Source organism: Thermobia domestica, chromosome 9 (genome assembly GCF_964235325.1).
Source record: "Thermobia domestica chromosome 9, izTheDome1.hap1.1, whole genome shotgun sequence".
Taxonomy (NCBI): domain Eukaryota; kingdom Metazoa; phylum Arthropoda; class Insecta; order Zygentoma; family Lepismatidae; genus Thermobia; species Thermobia domestica.
Window position 1 is genome coordinate 88,306,630 of NC_137462.1, and position 18,803 is coordinate 88,325,432.

General features: G+C 35.5%; 1 protein-coding gene across 1 annotated transcript; it reads left to right on the plus strand.

Moving 5' to 3' along the window:
- On the plus strand, positions 1-18,383 carry Xbp1 (X box binding protein 1). The gene is made up of 4 exons (XM_081771494.1): positions 1-546; positions 6,482-6,578; positions 11,902-12,218; positions 18,224-18,383. Exons 1-4 carry the CDS (start codon positions 269-271, stop codon positions 18,324-18,326), a joined length of 795 nt encoding a protein of 264 aa, XP_081627620.1. The 5' UTR covers positions 1-268; the 3' UTR covers positions 18,327-18,383.
- The last annotated feature ends 420 nt before the right edge of the window (positions 18,384-18,803 follow it).

Sequence of the window (18,803 nt, forward strand, 5' to 3'; positions counted from 1 at the left end):
TATTTAGTGAGGACGACTATTGTAAGAAGTTACAGGGAAATATTTTTGTTAATTGTGGATGGCAACTACTGATGTTCTCCTTTCTCTCACTCGAATATCTCTTGACGTCAGGTGCAGTGTGGCATTTCCAGTTCTCAAGTGATAGAAGTTGAAGCTGGATTGGAAAGATAAATTTTATTTTGAGGCGTGAAAGTGTATATTTATTTGTATTTATTTAGCTTTAAATAACGCCAGTGAGTAAGAAAAGTGTTAATTTACCAGATTTACAATGGGCACACCTAAAACAATTATAATTACTTCGCTTCCAAAAAGTACTGCTGGTAAGCAGCCAGTCAAAGAGATGTTCATACCAATTAGAATATCCAGTAATTCTTGTACCAGGCCAGCAATGACAAATATAACAAAACAAGAGAGTCTTCTGTTGGCCGAGAATAGAAGTATAGAGAAATTTACTGACTTGGATAAGATCAGCGACGAAAACAAGGACGGACGATGCAGAAAAAGGCGTCTCGATCATTTGACATTGGAGGAAAAATTATTGCGAAAGTAAGTATATGAAATTTGTTTTCAGTTATTTAATAGTGCAGTTTTACTACATGGATCTATAGTATAAGTAAGAGTAGGAGTAGGGGGAACAGTAGGAATAGAAACGGGTTAGAAGCAGTGTTCGAAGTGGAAAAAAAAAAGCAAAGGCGGTATGTTCCATTACGATTTTGACTCGACATACAAGCTCCGCCCCCAATTTTCTGTGAATAATAATAATAATAATCCCCTTATGTTGCATTATAGAGAATTATACACGAAAATGCTCTAAAACCTATTATTCTGTACTATCAATTTTTAAAGAATTCCCGCAGGAAATCTTCCAAACTCCCCATCGACTGAGGAGTACTCCAAAGCCAAGGAAAGTAGTTATCCAATTATTAGAAAGATGCAAAAATACGTTTTAATGAAAGTATATAAGCTCCATCAATTTAATCTTAATACACCACACAATAAACCAACAGTTAAGCAAACGATCAATGTTCCGTTAAGGGGGTCCAGTAATTTCTTCCACACGAAATTGGCAATTTCTCCACTTGTTTCCATTGATTTTCGCTTGATTACATAATATAACATTATATTAGGCTAGGTTAGTTTAGGACCCCTTAACGGAACATGGACCTACCATTGTAGACAGAAGTCCCAGGGGGTTAACTTTACAAGGCCCGCTCCAGCAGGTATACCCACTCAGGAACGAGAAATTGCACACTGATAATTTTATGAAACTTGATCTAAACTTACTTAACCTTAATTTAACCCTTCCTAACCCCTACCCAACTTATTTATATCTTACTCTACTCTACACTACTATGCTTTATAAAAGGACCCTATTTATCGATGCGCAGCTGGAGCGTGATCACTGAAAACCAGAGGTGGTATGTCATACCACCGCGTACCGTCTCACTTTGACCACTGGTTAGAAGCCCCGCAGGGGTTCGTTCGTTTCTGTTCTCGACATAAAATGTTCAAATTAGACTTTACTAAATTTTTCTGTGCCTTGTACAATCTGTGGATCCGTTTAGTAATACTGCACCATTTACTAATTGATGTATCTATAATACATGTAATGCAGGACCGTAGGAAGGTTCTAGAATCATGGTCCTCACAAATAGTTGAAGGTGGGTTAGTAGTCGGGTTGGTTCCTTTCTTTATCAAAGCTCAATTCTCAAGTCACATATTGTTGATGCTATACAAGGTTGTGAGTGTATGATGTAATTTCGTCGAACTAGTAAGTATTAGCAGTGGCGGATTTGCAGGGAAATTATTAGAAATATATTATTGCTTCAAACGGAAAGAAAAAAGTGTAACTTGCCTAATATACTAATTTGTGTTACGTTGTTTTAATTACAACAGCAATGTGGAAGCAATAAAAACATGTTTAGGTATATTTAACGTCGATAATAATGTACAAATACATAATACAACACGTACAATAAGTGTTTTTATTCCATATATAGTGTTTCTCTGCTATCCTAGTTTGGGTATACACACCGTCGCTAACGTGCTTGGTACCTACAGCGTGCTACCTCGTGGGGCACCCTGCTGCGATTCTGTCCGAGTACAGTTGGATAATATTCGTGCTTTCCAGTTGCAACCTAGCACAATTTGGTCAATGTTCTTTGCACAGTTTTGTACTCTTTTGCCGTTCTAAAGTGAATCTGCACGCATAAACGAGGATAGTGGAAGAGCATACTTACACATATAATACTTTCACTATCACTCAACATCAGGGTTGGCTGGTTTAAACCATGGTTTAAACCAAGGTTTAAACCAGCTGGTTTTTTCAAAAAAACCAACTGGTTTAAACCAAAAAACAAAAAATGTTCGTAAAAGTGTAAGTGATTGTAAAATCTTGATGAACACACATTTGTGGGTTATCACGTTTCACTCCCGTATATTATTCGTATTATATTCAGACCTAAATTCCCCATTCATTACTCAAAAAGATTATACTACAAAAGCAACTTCTTTTTACAAGTTTATTTTGTGATTTTTTTTGTAGTTGTTATTATTGTTATGTAATGGCAATCGAAGAAAAATTCTAAATATTCTATCGTTTCAATGTTTACTATTGATGAAATACATCGAAAATGCCGTACTTTGTGTGTGTGTGTGTGTGGGAGGGGGTCATACAGACCCCACGAGAGGCATTTAGTGAAATAAGTATTTTTAGTATCTATTTATGTATAAATGAGTTTGAGCCAAAGTGGACTCAAATAATTCGTATCTTTATTCATTTTTCTTATTGATATGCAGATCAAGTCGGTGTATTTCTTTAATTTGGACCAATAAAAATCGTTGTTAACTAACTTGAACTAAATTAGTTCTTCTGTACTCCGTAGTACTTTGAAATTGTTCATATGTAATTCTGTGTAATGGTTTCACTTGTGCAACTGTTTATCTTTTTGTCCTTTTGAAATGACTCTTGACAGTTATATTAAGAAATATGTAAAGATCAGTATAACGTATTTTTTTGTCAGGATTCCTTCGTGAGTAAGTCGGCAGACGTATCGCATTTGTGGCCAATTAGTCCTGGTTCTGAGTTCAAATGGAGGACAATTTCTCTCGGATGTAACTCGAGAAGCGGTTTTTATTCCGCTTTAAGCTTATGTGACCCCTTCCAGCATAACCCGGTTGTTGCATAATAACATCAAGGCGAAACAAACTTATTTCTGTCCATATATGATATGAATATATAGAGCACATCATTTAAACCATAAAAACCTGGTTTAAACCAAAAAAACCTGGTTTAAACCAAAAAAACCTGGTTTAAACCAAAAAAAAACGTTTTTTTTTGGTTTTTTAAATAAAAACCATGGTTTTTGCCAACCCTGCTCAACATTCATCTCTATGCTGCACACTGGCAGTCATTACTTATATTCACACTCTCGTTCCTTCACGAAAAATTATTCACATCGTATTTTACAATAAATTTTCTATTTGGCAGACCCGTGTGCTCGAGTAAACGCAGTTAGTAAGGAGATTGATTACTTTCTTTATTATAACTTAATGAATGTAGACCAAAAGACGAACCAACTTGTGCTAGTTGGCGACTAAAAAGCACGAATGTTATCTAACAGAGTCAGGGCAGGAGCGCAGCAGGGGGGTCGAGGGATTGCTTCCGTAGGGAGCAGGTGCGTCAGCGGCGGTGGGTATACGCATAAACGAGGATAATGGTAGAACAGTTTATATGTTACCAAATACATAGCTTATGTGTTGCACAGCTTGGGGAAGATACTCATTGCCATCCAAAGAAAAGTACTAAAATAGTTAGGTTAGGCTTTTCTCTTCTTTTCTGTAGTTTCAATTCGTTTCAGCACTTACGTCAAACTGTTAGCCTGTTTAGTATACCATGCCTTTCACATAATTTCAACAACTGACACTCCTTATTTTTGTACAACTCGATAAAACTCAAACAATATGACATATGTCACTATCAAAATTGTCATTTACACATTGCCTTTCCCATAAATCATAACAAGGGTACCTCTCCGCCAAATAGTCCCTTCCGCCTCCACGTGTAGTGCCGCTTACATCAAAAACAACAACAACATGTATTTTCTTAACTTCAACTATTCCTCTCACCTGACTTTCACTCACTCTTCCTCACAAACTAAAATAAATTCTCCAATTCATTTGGTAAATTTTCAGAAATGGTCCGGCGATACAGCAGTTCCCGTCAAGATTCTTGACTAATGTTGATGTTATACAAGGATGTGATTGAGTGTATGATGTAATTTTGTCGAACTTGTAGAAAGTAATAGTGGCGGCTCTTCAGGGAAATCACCACCTATTTTATCACTTCAAACTATAAGGAATAACTTGCATTATAGCCTAATTTGTGTTACGTTATTTTAGAACAGCAATATGGAAGCAATGGAAACATATCTGGATATATCTATCATCGATATAACGTACAAATACATAATCCAACACGTAAAATGTTTTATCAGATATACAGTGTTTTTCCGTTATCCTAATTAATGTGTATACCCACTATTACTAACGTGGTTGCTCTCTACGGACGCGATTTCTAGGTAGGCAATTTGATAAAGTAACAAATTGTCTAGGTAGTAGACAATTTGATAAAGTAACAGGGAGTGTACGAAAAGAATCTATTACACCTAGGATTCATATCCCTGGACTGACCGTCACTCAAAACATGCTAGACAAATATTGTGATATACCTCAAGATCACGAATCAGAGATGCAGAAGTAAGAAAAGAAAAGCAGCAGATGGAATCCTCTACTAGATAGCTTTTGTGAATTTGTGAGAAAACTTGCCAGCTCTGCAGCAATTGAAAGAGTCGTCAATTCTTTAGGACTGATGTGATCCAAGCTTCGAAGGAGGTTGGTTGTGGAGAGAGCACTAGAATTAGTGAAAAAGTACTGTTTCTACAAACGAAGCAATATTCACGTGATTTGCACTCTGAAATGGAATGGCGAAACTAGCAATACCAATGTACTAACATTTCAGTTCTTGTAGTTTCTTTGGTTCAAATTATGGTATTACAAAGATGAAAAAGAACAGTGATTTGTGTATTTGTAATAACCATAAGAGAAGACTTTTTTCCTTTTTAATCAAACTCTCTTTCGTGTGTAATTATTCAAGTGTAGTCTTGAGAAAATAGAGCTGTATCTTTAGTAATTTCTTTCTTAAATGAAACACGTCCGATTTTTAACTAACTGACAGATGGAGAAAGACGTATTATTTCTGTGTACTAATACGCGAGTGTGTACTACTTAAACAAAGGAAATGTAGTCGCATTATTTTTTGTTGCAGGTTACAGTCGAGCACCGTTAGCAAATTTGATCAAGCGCGAACAAAATTTGTTTATGATTCCCAAAAATAATTTTTCAATGGTGATGTGTTCTGAAAATCTCCCCTTGATAAATTGCTTACATATTTTAAGCCAATTCTGAAACTAGGCATGTACTGAGAAACACGATTAAAGAAAGTAATTATAATCATATTAAGGTTAAAGATTTATCTTTTTATAATGGTTCGTTGAGAATAAATTATCTCTAGCTAATATATTGTGCATTTGACTATACAATAGCTTGTTACTGCGTTTTAATTTTAGTTTCAAATAATATGGTTGAGATTTACCATTATCTAAGTTTAAATCAAGTCTCATTTCAGTGTCATAGGCCTCAATAACCTGTCTAAGTAATCAGTTTTATGCAACACTTCCACATATTTCATATAACGTTAATTGCTTTGATAGGCCTGAAGCAGAATTCTCAAGTTTTGTGTTGCTAATTTAAATACTCATATTTACAAGTAACCTGGTAAACCTTACTATGCTGTTTATATAGTACCTTTTGTATTACTTAAATGTTTTTCGATATTTCTTCCATAGCGTTCATATCGCACGAATGAGAAGTCCTTTTTAATAATTTCATGGTTAAAACTGTCTCAAAATAAATAAATAAAAATACTTTTAATTGGATCTATTTTGACGTTTTCTACCCACTTGTACAACGTCTTTTTTTTTTTCCTCCATAACTAGTTCACGTGTTCAATCTTCTCTTTCAAAACTTTTTTTAAAGAATACATTGAGGTTCCTACAAAAACGATTACCCAATGGCAGTTATAATCTATAATGCATTTAAATACAGCTGTCTTGTAGTAAGTTATGCTCTTGTGAACATCTTGCATCGAGCGAAACATTCCAGTGTAATCTATTGTTTATTAATAACAAAATCGTAGCGTCCATAATCTCTATTAATGAGTAATAATATAATAATAATAATAATAATAATAATAATAATTGAGTGGTGAACCGTAGATGGCCCATTAATTGGGATATAGGCATGGAACTTTATAGCATCATAATTGGAAGTTTCATGAGATAGTATTGTTATAATATTATGAATACTATATATTGTGCTACTAAACTTTATTATTTTTTTTTTTTTTTTTACTTATTTACAGAAAATTGAAAAACAGAGTAGCTGCACAAAGCTCTCGTGACAGAAAAAAGGCCAGAATGGAAGAGTTGGAAAAGGAAGTCAAAGAATTACATACAAAGGTAAGAGTTGCTCTGTCAGTTAACACATCTTTATTTTAATGTATTTTTAGTAATATAGGTCAGTACACTTATATAATTATGAAGTTTTGATGTTTTACTCATGTCGGTAAAAAGCCTTTATGAATGTGAGATGGAAATTGTAAAATTCACACATTGCATTTATAAGAACAATTGAAGAGTAGGAAAAAATATGGAATGCCTTTAATTTTTTCCATTTAAAACAAAGGTAAACAAATGAATGTGCAAACTAGTAAAATCTCTTCAATCGGTGATTATAAAATTCTTAGAGGCTATTAGAGCCTTTCTATTTCAAGTGTGCTCCTCCTGGCGCTACTATCGATGCGAAACAGGAGGAACAAGTTGCTGCGCCCGAGATCTTTCAATTGTTGGATGCGGAAGCGTTGCCACAATGAATTATTTCACGGACTTCGCTATGCTCTGTCTTATTATACTACGGAAGGTATAACGTTGTCTTCCCGCGAGAAGTTGTAGTGACGTTTATAGGGAGTGACCAGCTTGGTTACTCGTGGCTCGCTGAGCGCAGTAGACGGTTGGTAGTGATTGCCTACCCTGTTGCCACATCCTCAGTGACGAGCAAGTCCAAGCGCGGGAAACCAACGACGTTATACCTTCTGGACTTTAGCCACTGTAAGTAGCCTACGATCTTTGCTCGTCAAGATCAAATGACTGAATGACAAATTGACAACACAGCCGAGGTCATTCACATCTTTCCCCAAAGCAAAGGGAGAGTTTCATCCGCCAGAGGACGGCGGGTGTGGAGCTGAAGTATAGTTCGCATAGTTTCCGAGGGCACAGGTGAAATAGACGGGCTCTAGAAACGAGAAAGATATTCTGTTATAAGTATTAATGGAACGTAGTGAACGCCTACAAAGGAATGACCTACTAATGTTCTTCAATCAATTTTTCTTTCAATATTTCGAGTGATACGCAGGCTTCTCCACAGGGATAAATACAGGCTTAAGTCCTTTTTCACAATAAGATGTTCACATTTTTTGTATTAATAGTGGAAATTGAGGAACAATTAGGTAAATCACCCCACCCGCTTGCAGTTTTAATTCCTGAAAACAGTCTACACTTCCGAGCTCTCACCCCTTTCCTAGAGCCCCATTCACGGGGTTCTTCTCCTGTTTTTATGAGGCTCCGAGAGAGGACCGAGAGCTGGGAAGTGTAGACTGTTTTTAGGGTTGGAAGTGGTTCGGATAATTGTTCCTGATCGTGTTGGCATTGTGTCTGCAATTACGTAAACTTTATCAGTACTGACGGTCATGCGCCTGTTCTCATTAAACTGTTGGTAACTGTTACTGCCTTACTATGTGCAATAATTTGTGAATATTTATAAAAAAAATTAGTGCACTATAGTTCGCGTCACCCGAATTGGCGTGTGCCTTCAGCCAGTAAGCTCGCAGTGTATTGTTATTAAACCTTCAGGGAGGAATCTAATCATTCATAACTGTAGACAAATACAAACAAAATCAGTTATGAATGATTAAATTCCTCCCTGAAGGTTTAGTAACTGCGCACTGCAATTTTACTGGCTGATGTCACATGCCAATTCGGGTGACGCAGACTATAATCAACCTACTAATACTTTTTTCCCATTTTTATATATTCCAGCTTTATGAACAAACGGAGGGTATAAGTAGGTTGTTTAATGCACTAATCTTTGTACACATATTCGAGAATTTTTGTATATAGTAAGAAAATAGGTATAACAAACAGGTTACTGGGAACAGCAAGTAAGCACTAATACTGATACAGTTTTCATAATTGTTCTTAAATTTCCACTGTTGATTTATTTAAAAAAAAAAATGTTAAGACCTTATTGTGAAAAAGGAGTTAAACTCGTGTTTCTCACTGAGGAGGGGGTACCCGAGTGTACTGCTCAAAATATTGAAAGAAAAATTGACTATAGAACATTAGAAGGTGATAATTCGTTGTTTCAAACTCTAGACATTAAATTAACACATACATTTATGTCCAGTGGTGATCAAGATTCTTCAAATGATCAATATTTCGAGTATGTTGAAGAATTTTGGTCGCCACAGGAGTATTTGCAGGTCAGTATTGTGACAAAATACACTGTTGTAGTTCCGTTCGAAATTCTGTATTTATGGCCTATAAGCTGATGGTGACTTCATCACAAATAGAATCTGCTAAAGCATTTTTGTTTGATTTTATGGAGGGTTGTAACATTTTAAATGAAACGCATCAGTATCGTTTTAAAATGTTATGTATATGGGTTAATTTTATCCTAAGAATGTGTGGTGAAAATTGTTGCCTTATTACCATAATAGTAAGAATATTACTCTTCATCGCTTAGAGCACGAAAATTTCGGCAATAATTAAATTGAATTATATAGAACAAATGGATGAAATAACCGGTTATATATCATACCGATTCTTGTATACATACTAATGATACACAATGAATGAAGAGAATACATGATTAGATCGGAAAATAATCTCAGCTTACCATGTCGATGCGTTAGCCACAGCACTACCTAACCCGCTCTCTGAACAGCCATACATGGCTGACCGCTGTCTTCATCAGCAATAGAAAGTATGGTTATTTGGGGGGCATACTGTGTAGGGTAGTGGTTCACAATTGCACATAAGTGGAAAATATTGTGTGAAAATTGACCATTGAACATGTTGAATTTCTAAGTAGGTACTGAATGATCCATAAATGTTGTTTGATACACAAAATCTTCAACAGTAGTTCAAGGTTGAGTCGCGCTTACCATCCAAAGCTTCAGTGTCAGTTACCGAGGCGACAACATGAGATGAAATATGAGGAAAGAATAAGTGAGCGTTACCTACATTGTAGTTGACGAAAGCTGGCCTCTGACAAATAACTGCACATGTTGGAAATGAGGCGAAAGGGAGGGTGATTCGCCAATCGCTACAGTATTCTTTCACGCTGTTTCTACACAACCAAGGTCACTCACTGCTGTTGCCGGTAGTTGAGGGTTGAATCATCTGTCAAATAATTGTTTCCGTTATGATATAGTAGAGTCCTGATAGATGTTCGAGTATGTGCTGTTTTAAGTGTTCTTTCCCAATTACTGGTAATTGTTGATTGTGAATAGGTTCAATGTGTACTGTTTACAAAAGAAAAATAAATATGACGACTGAAAATACTGGAACAACATCGAATAAGAAAAATGCTTCAACATGCTGCTATTTCGAAGACGAGAAAGGAAATAAAGGTCCCCTTTTTCCCGTAGAACAAGTGATCAAGAGCACTTAGAATGTTTTAGAAAGTCATTGAAACTATTATTACAGTATCCGCGCCACCGCAGAAAAACTCGGCGGCAGTAACGATAATAATCTTTCTGTATCACAACACCAGTTTTTTTGAAATCACGAGTAAGTCTAAATTCAATCCTAGATGAGTTCACGAAGAATGCAATTCGATGTTACGCTTATAGTTACTACGAACAAAAGTTTATTCACGTGTGGGAACACAACTCTGCACAAAGTACTTAAAAAGATGATGTTTTGATACGAGAAATGTTTAGGAAGGAAGATTTATTAGAGAGAGGACATAACATGAGTAAATACCAACTATTTCAACAGTAAATGCTAGAATATTTTTTTTTTTCTATATTATCATTGGATTTGCTACATTTGAACTTCATTTGTGTTGCGTAGATCATTAGTTTAAAAATCTTTTGGCAATCCTAAGGTCGAAAATCCACTTTTAATATGCTTGTAAAAACTGTAGTATTCCTTTGCTTGATTCCTATATATAATTAGGTACATGGTCACAAAACTGGATATATGTCTCACTATTCTGCAGGTTTTCTATTAATATATATGCATACAGATACTTACCTAATAGCGTGTAGGTGCATCTATCGCCCTTCATACACCTGCGACCTGACAAACTATTAATATAATGAGGTTTTTGTAATCGTTTGCTGGGTATGGCCAAACAAGTTGCAATGCCTAGATGAAAGTTAGGAGTGTCCCGAGAGCCAAGATACGCCGAGAGAGATTCCATGGCATCCCATATGTCTTCCGTGTGGTTGATGTCCGGGGATTTTGGGGGCCAAGAGAGATGCTGGAAGTCCGCACTGTGTTCATCGAGCCATTCCGGCAAAGGATATGTTCAATGGCTGTGTGTTCCGTCTTGAAAGATGCCAGTACCACGAGGTAAAAGAAGCTTCCTCGTCGCTATGTTGTTAACGTACGCGTTTTGATGCGGAAGATAGGGTTCGATTTCCGGCGGGAGTTCATGTGGTTCAGATTCTACGTTAAGCTGTGGGACCGTGTCTCACGTAGCTTCGCTACTGAAAGGGACGCTTAAGTCCAATCCAACTACGGAGAAGTGCAACATGATCGTGTGTACCCGCTTTACCAGAAGATCGCGGTACCAATGTGCATTCGTGTGCAGCCACCATGGAACTTATTCTTGTTATATAAACGTGTATCTCATGATACACTCCCGCTGCTGGCCTACGCTGTAGATATTCTACACGAGATATTCAGCACATCATTGGGTTTCCGCAAAAGACGCAGACATCCGTCCATGAAGTGGAGTAAAAATAAAATACATATGTTATTGTCGTCTACCGACTTATTCGTATGATCGTTATAATAAGCGAGTCATTACTGTTACTGAACCAGGTCAGGAGTAGACACAGGTTCAGGTTCAAGGTATTTTCCTTCCTTCTCTTCGGAAGTTGGGTTCCTGAAAAAAAAATGAAAGAAAGTACTGCTCTTTTTTCATTTAACGTTTTCCATTTTCTTTTTCCACCAAAATTCAAAAAGTTCTTTTTTTTTTTTTTTTTCATTTCTTTGTCACTTAGTTCCCTTCCATTTACATTAAAGCCTAGCCTCCAAGCTAATTTAACCAAATTTCCTTCCTTTTTCCTTTCATCGTTCCATTTCCATTTTTCCCTGATTTTTAGGGTTTCTTCAAATTTTAACAATAAGTGTTCTAGTGTTTCATCTTCTTTAAAACATAGTTGACATTTTTCTTTCACTTCTTTAAATTTTTCCAATCTTACCCCTGTTTCAAGGCTCCCTGACCTGGCTTTGAAAAGTAAAATGCATCGTAAATCATTATTCATATAATTTATTTTCTCATAACGCTTTTTATATGTGTACCAAAATGAAAGTGTACCTAAGTGAAATTAAAACTTAAATAACGTGTATTTTTATTATTTGCAAGCAATAATTGTTTCGTTAATATATATCTTAGAACGCAATAATTTTTCGTAAAAATAAATTTCCTACCTGTTTCGATAGAACACATACGATATATTAATGTTCAACTGTTTATGTTCCATTACAGAACAGGGAGTTAGTGTGCGAATGCGAACAGCTTAAGTCTCGGAATGAACAACTGTTGACAGAAAACGAAGAACTGAAGCAAAAGTTGCAGAGTCTGTCAATCCAAAGTAGTGTCAGCTGTAATTCTGTTGAACCTGCAGCGTTCATTAATGACCCTCCGCAGAAGGGACAGGAAATTCAGCTGGCAGTACTTTTCCCGATGATATTCCTCTTCTGGAGTTGGATTGTGGCTCAGACTTCTGGCAACAACAGCTTGAACGATTGGCAGAAAGTTTACTCAGAGATGATGAAACAGCTAGCACAGAAACATCACAGCAGGTATTGATGCTTTTTCTTTTTTCTTTTCTAGTCATCATAAGGGTCATGTAATGAATGTAGAAGTAACTTTAAAATTTTAATAATAATAATAATAAACTTATCCAACTACAATAATTACTTACATAAGTGATTTTATATTCGGGAGAGTTCGTTTTGTAACACTGTAGGATATAACTTTGGTCGCTTGTCTGCACTAATTAGGGGACGTTTATATTTTTGCTAATAGCATTTACAATTGCTGCTAAGGTATGGCCGTCGTATATCTGGAGTATTGAAGAAAAGTGCTCGGGATCCAATGAAAGTTTTTATTTTTCAATGTTCTTACCCTGACCAGTGAATGGTGTTAGGTATAGTTTATTGTAAAGCTTCAAACTAAAATCTGGAGCAAGTAATTTTTGTGCACTAAACATATTCCTATTCATTTTTGTGGTTATTATCGGTAAATATTGGAGCAGCATTTATTTCTATTAGCATATTGATTAAGGTAGAAAAGCCAAGTGTTGGAAATCAAGTAAATAGCTCTAATGGAAGTTATAGGATGCAAATTTAATATTCATAGAGGTGAGAACATCTTACCTTGCATTCTTTATATAATGAATTTGTAACATACACTGTTTCAGGGCTTCGCTAATCTCTTTCCTGGTATGATTCTTTAGGTTTCGTTGCAAAACGTATGATATATTCATGCAATATTTTTTATTCTGAAAAGTCTCATGTTTCAATTGAAATAAATTAAATCCTGTACAATGGTAATATTATCTGGACGAAGTAAGTGGATGTTAGTGGTTTGATTTACACATCGTAAAATTTCAGTTATTATATTTTACTTCTGCTACTTAAGCTTGCAGACGAACTTGCTTCAATTTATAGTTGCTGCTATATAATACATTCAAGTACCCCAATCATTTATGAAATGCGTTTCTGCGTATAACTAACTGTTTTTGAGAAAAACATTACTAACGTTTTTCCATCATGATTTGGAAGCGTTGAATTAATTTGCACACGATTTAATTCTGAAAGTTATTTTAACCGAATTACGGGATTTTCCAGAATGAAAAATTCGATAAAGTGACATACATTTAGCAGCGCAGCTGAGTCGTGCCGAAGAATAAACGGGCGAAACCTTGAAGCAGTAGTTAACTAAAGATCATTATAAAGAACGGAGAAAATATGTTTTCATCTTTTTAAATATTAAATTGCAGTTATTATTGCAGCTATGAGTGTTCAATCATTGCATGTGGGATTTGAAGAGGGTCAACGTTTCTAAGCTCGAGCATTTATGATTAAAAGAACATGGATGAAATCTATCCGAATATCAAGAAATGTTAATTACGCGAAAATTTTATTCGTTTTATTTTAGCCAAAGCTAATTGGGAAACTGTCCATTGATTTGGCACGCTAATATTGCTGCCAATGTAAAGATAAGAAACCCCAAGAATTTGAATAATGAAAATTTAAAGTTCAATCTAGTATCACTTTGAATAATGAAAATTTAAAGTTCAATATAGTATCACTCGTACTGTTTATTACAGATTTTTGTTTTCCATACTTTGTGTGATCATTTATAAAATCCGTGTTTTATATAGTATATGTGTGTAAGTTAATTTGTTAAATAAAGACCATGGAAATCCGATGGTATTTCCTCGTGCATATTCAATAAGTGTTTCTTATACTTAATAAAGCTGCCATAAAATATGTGATTTTCAAATCGTTGTGCCGTATCCTTTCATTTTATATCTGAACAAAATGTTTCAATGACATGGGTAATATGGCTTTTAGCATGCGCCGTGTTGAGTCGTGCACGACTGTCTAAATGTATTAACGTCCCGGTATTATGACAGATATAGCTCAATACGGTACACCAAAGCGCTAATCCCCTCAAGAACGTATTATATTGTGCTATTAATATAAGTTATTACTGTGTAACGGTGACGGTAACGGTGGAGGGTATTAATGGTTAAAATATGAAACAAATCTTGAATAACCTCCCGTTATCCGGAATCTCGGTAGCAGGAGCGCACGCTCCGAAAACAGTGTATCAAGAAATAGTGAACTCAAATAAGAATACCAATATTAATACTACAATACTCTTGGTTCGTAATCGACAACTTACCATTCGAGCCTTCAATACAAATCTCCACACTGATGTTATTCACGAAGTTGTAAGACGTAGCGTGGACGTAGAGAGATTATGCAATCTAGACTCAGAATTCTCAGAATACAATTGCGTAAACTTGCTATTAAAACCCATATGTATTTATTTACTATATTTGTTTCTATAATACCACATTCTATCACAAAATAGTATTCATATACACAACAGATAATGCTAACCACAAACGAACAATATTTTGACGTAAACAGTCGCTTCAATAATGATTTGATAACGTCACTCACTTTAATTATTGATACCGTTCAACATAAAACTGAGATTGACAAGTAATTAAAAGAAATAAGATATATCAAACAAGGAAACATACAAAATACTATATACAACAAAAATAATAATAATACATGCAATAAGGTTTCTCTACTATTTAGTCTTTTCAGAAGAAATGCAAGTCCAGACGACAGTAGCAAATTATATTATTTCAAATGTCTAGAAAGAAGTTTGATCTCTTATTTATATTTGTATTTATCATTCATTTATTATTTTTAATTATTTCCTTTTTACGAATGCACTTAACTATTATAATATACTTGCCACTTGATATAATTGTTTCTATCTTCCGTTCTGTCTTTGCCCGAACAGATACTAGTGAAATACTAATTTGAATGCAAAGAGACTAACTAACTGACACTTGACAGTCGCGACTGGCGAACTTTTATTTAAATTGAATTCAACTTATTACTGATATTTCAAACATTCTTCACAGATAAATATGTTAGCTAGCACAGTTTTCAGAAATAATGCAGTTATGTAACGATGTTATATCACTACTGTGGTTGTTAGATATTTTTATAGCTATAATTTGAAGTAATATTCCGCTATTATATAGACCTATATCAAATAAGATTGATTTTCTTTCAAGCGCTTTTTGTGGATATATGTTTCAAACTTAAGCTTAAGACTAAAATAATTCAATGCAAAGTAATGCGTTCATATTGTGCGCTCATTATATGCACGACGTTCTATATTTACTGATCCTTTAGAGTGTCTACAAATTATTAACTTCTACTAATATTGACTGGCGCAAGAAACTTTATATTTACTTTTTATAGCACTGATATGCAGTATCCAGTAAAATAGGTTAGGCTATGAGTGAAGTATTTGAAATGAATATTATTATATCGGCTTACATAAATAATGTATCAATATTGTAGATTTACCTTTTATATGCGCATATGTTATTACGGTAATATCAAAAGAATTCTATAAGGTTACGAGTGCAAAGCATGCTTTAATGTGTCGTATACCGTATACACATATCACTTGTTTTAATTCTTTTCGTTGACATTAGTACGTGACATGATATGTTTACTTGCAGGGTCTTGTTTCTTCACGAATATGGCTTACTTGTTATTTTTCGAGCACATTCGTTTTTCTTACCTTCACCGGCAGGTTGAAACACGTATTTACATTTCATCGTACCTCTTATGCTTCTCACTTTACTATTACATCACTTGAAATGATTTTTCAGCTGCATTTCTCTTCTATTCTTCTCCAGCTGCCTGCCACCTGCTCCTCTTCTGTCGATTTAACTTGCTGCTCCCTGATCATGTGTTGACAATGTTGCAAGTCAAGTTTAGACAACATTGGTGGAGTTCAGAAGGTTACTGAGCGGAGCGCTCAGTCACACCGCTCGAAGTGAGCGAAACACAAAACTTCGAAAACAACACGTATACAAATGCTGATGGGGCAGCGTGTCCTGTCACAACTGTAAACAACATATTATTATTAAATTGAATCGAACCGTGCATTTATTAATAGTTTATGAACATGAATTAAAATTTATTATAATTCTGTATTCCTTCTCGTACTTATACCTTTAATTGGAGTATTATGCTTGTTTGACTACACACAGTCGTTGACAATACAAATCTCATTTCTCCTGACGGAATTTGAGTTTTAATGTTTTGATTTTTGTCATCGTTTAGATGCCCAATTCACTCAAATATGTAGTTGAAGCTGAACTCTGCGACTGACTGTCATAGCAGTCGGAACTCATTACTATTTTCACAGTCTCCCTACAAAGAGGCACTAACAATTTTTCAGCTATTGTGTATAATTTCTTGACGGTTACGATAAATTTGGCTACTTTATTAGAACAAATTTCTAATTTCCCCGATCCATATCTCATTTCCATCTCTAAATATATAAACACCCTATTTTCCTTCGCTGTAGTCTGCTATAAAGTTTAGTCTGCTATTATTGCATTTAGTCAAATATATTCTTTGTTGTTTACAACTTAGTAAGTGAGTGGGGAAGAGAAGCAATGTAGACATTTTTATAATAAAGCTAGCACTTAAGTTAACATATTCCGTATCAGTTATAATGTTAGGGAGGATAATGTTCATACACGGAGACATATAAGTAAATAGACATGTTTATTTGTAAACTTTTTCCTTTATTGAATTGTACCCACTTGAGACAGGAACCAAAATCACAAAAAGATACAGGTTAATATCTTCCTGATCTATCTTTAGCCTGAAGCAAAGTATTAACCCGTTGGAGCATGGAATTGAATCAGTTTTTGACCAGGGAGATTATTTTCCCATTCTTCATGGAAATACTGGAGAGGTTCTCCACAGGAAGCGGGTTTTTGGGACACCGTCTCATGGCACGATCTAGAATAACTCAGACATGCTCAAGTGGATTCATATAAGGGGACTGACTTGCCGGTGGTAATTTGTGGATGCGATTGAGTGTCTTCAAGGTTCGGGTGTTTTTGGCAGTATGGGAAGGAGCGCCATTTCCATAAACGGTTGTTTTTGGAAGCAACCTATTAGAAAATATCGGTAGCAGCCCCTCTGCAAAATGAACGTGTACGGTACTGTTGAGCTTGCCAACACTTTCCAGCAACTCGGAACGTCCAGAGCTCCAAATAGATTCCCCAACCAGTGAAAACCCTCTATTTTGACCGTTTGTTGTAAGTGTTCCAAATGGAATTCTTGAAGAGGTTATCTCAAGACCCTGTGCGTTCGCTCTCCTGTGATACTTTAATTGATGTAGATATCTGATAGCTCCAGCTCATGTTCAGTTGTTCCGCCACCTCTTGTACTTGGGATTTTGTCTCACATACTCTTTGGTAGCCTTCAACTGAACATGAGCTGGATGGGGTTGTGTTGGATCTGGTCGTTCCGAACATGGACTCATACTTTCCTTTTAATGTCTTTTAAACTGGGTAATTAACCCGATTGATGGTTGGGCGATGGAATCTGAAAATTTCAAGAAATTCATATTTGGCTTGTACCGAGGTCGCATTGTCTCACTATCAATGGAATCTTCACATTACCTACACCTGGAGTAACAATTACGATCATTAATGACCTTCGAATCATTATATTGCAAGACGTCGATTTACGTATATGTCTCTGTAGGAAATGAAATATGTTTGTAGAGTCGATTCAATATTCATCTTTTTCTTCTTCGAAATTTGTGTCATTGATAGGTAATTCCGTCTGCGGTATTCTAATTTAGCCTTTTGTAATTATCAGTTGCGTGAAGCCTTTCAGGAGTTATTCCCAATGATTTCAAAAAAGACAGTATTAAGCTAAATTAACAACACACACACACACAAAAAAAAAGCTTCGATTTAAATAAACAGTAATGAAGATTACAATGCAGTTATTTAGTACTTACAAATATTACTACGCTCTAAATTGCTAGTTACTGTTCCACTATGAGAAACTCCTTAAGAACACAAGTTTAGACTGTCTTTAATTTTGTAGCAAATATGAAGAAAATTATTGTGTTACATATCTTGTTGTGCTTCATTTTAATGAAAAGTAATAATTTAAATTTAAGCAATTGTTCTTAATAAATACTATTATTTATCTTCCAGACAACTTGTTCATCTAATGGAGAGATGTTGGAAAATAGCACAACAGAACAGAGGTGTACTAAAAAAGTCAATCGAGTGGAAGCAGTTACTACAGCCAACTTGACACAGAAAGTCGATTGTAAAATGGAGGACTCTTCACCAGAAGACAGCTGTGAGTTTACATGTGAGCGTGTTTCATCACCTTTGGATGTTGTGACAGAGAGTGCTAATTTCCACAATGAATTGACACAGTTGACGGACTTTGTATTGAAAGAAGAAACTTCGTGTGCACCTACCACTCTGAAAGTTCCTGTAATAGAGCTCTCAGAAGAATCCATGGACAGTATGTTTACCACTGACGATATAGTTGAATGCATAACTCTCCCAGAAGATCCTGCTCCCCAACCATCACTTCATAACAGTCATTCAAAAGACAAGAACGTAACGTGGTTAGAAGTTACATGTCTTCAAGAAAAGCCAAGTTCACCTCGCTCCGACGCAGGATACGAATCATTGAGTTCACCAATGAACGATGATTCAGATACGGACATTCAAGAAAATTTGTGGGATGAAAGTTTTACGGAACTTTTCCCAAGTCTCG

Bases quoted from the DNA above. Each gene is read 5' to 3' on its own strand.
- Xbp1 (XM_081771494.1), top strand. From the start codon at position 269: ATGGGCACACCTAAAACAATTATAATTACTTCGCTTCCAAAAAGTACT. The intron at 547-6,481 runs GTAAGTATATGA...ACTTATTTACAG, and splicing joins GAGGAAAAATTATTGCGAAA to AAAATTGAAAAACAGAGTAG. The intron at 6,579-11,901 runs GTAAGAGTTGCT...GTTCCATTACAG, and splicing joins TCAAAGAATTACATACAAAG to AACAGGGAGTTAGTGTGCGA.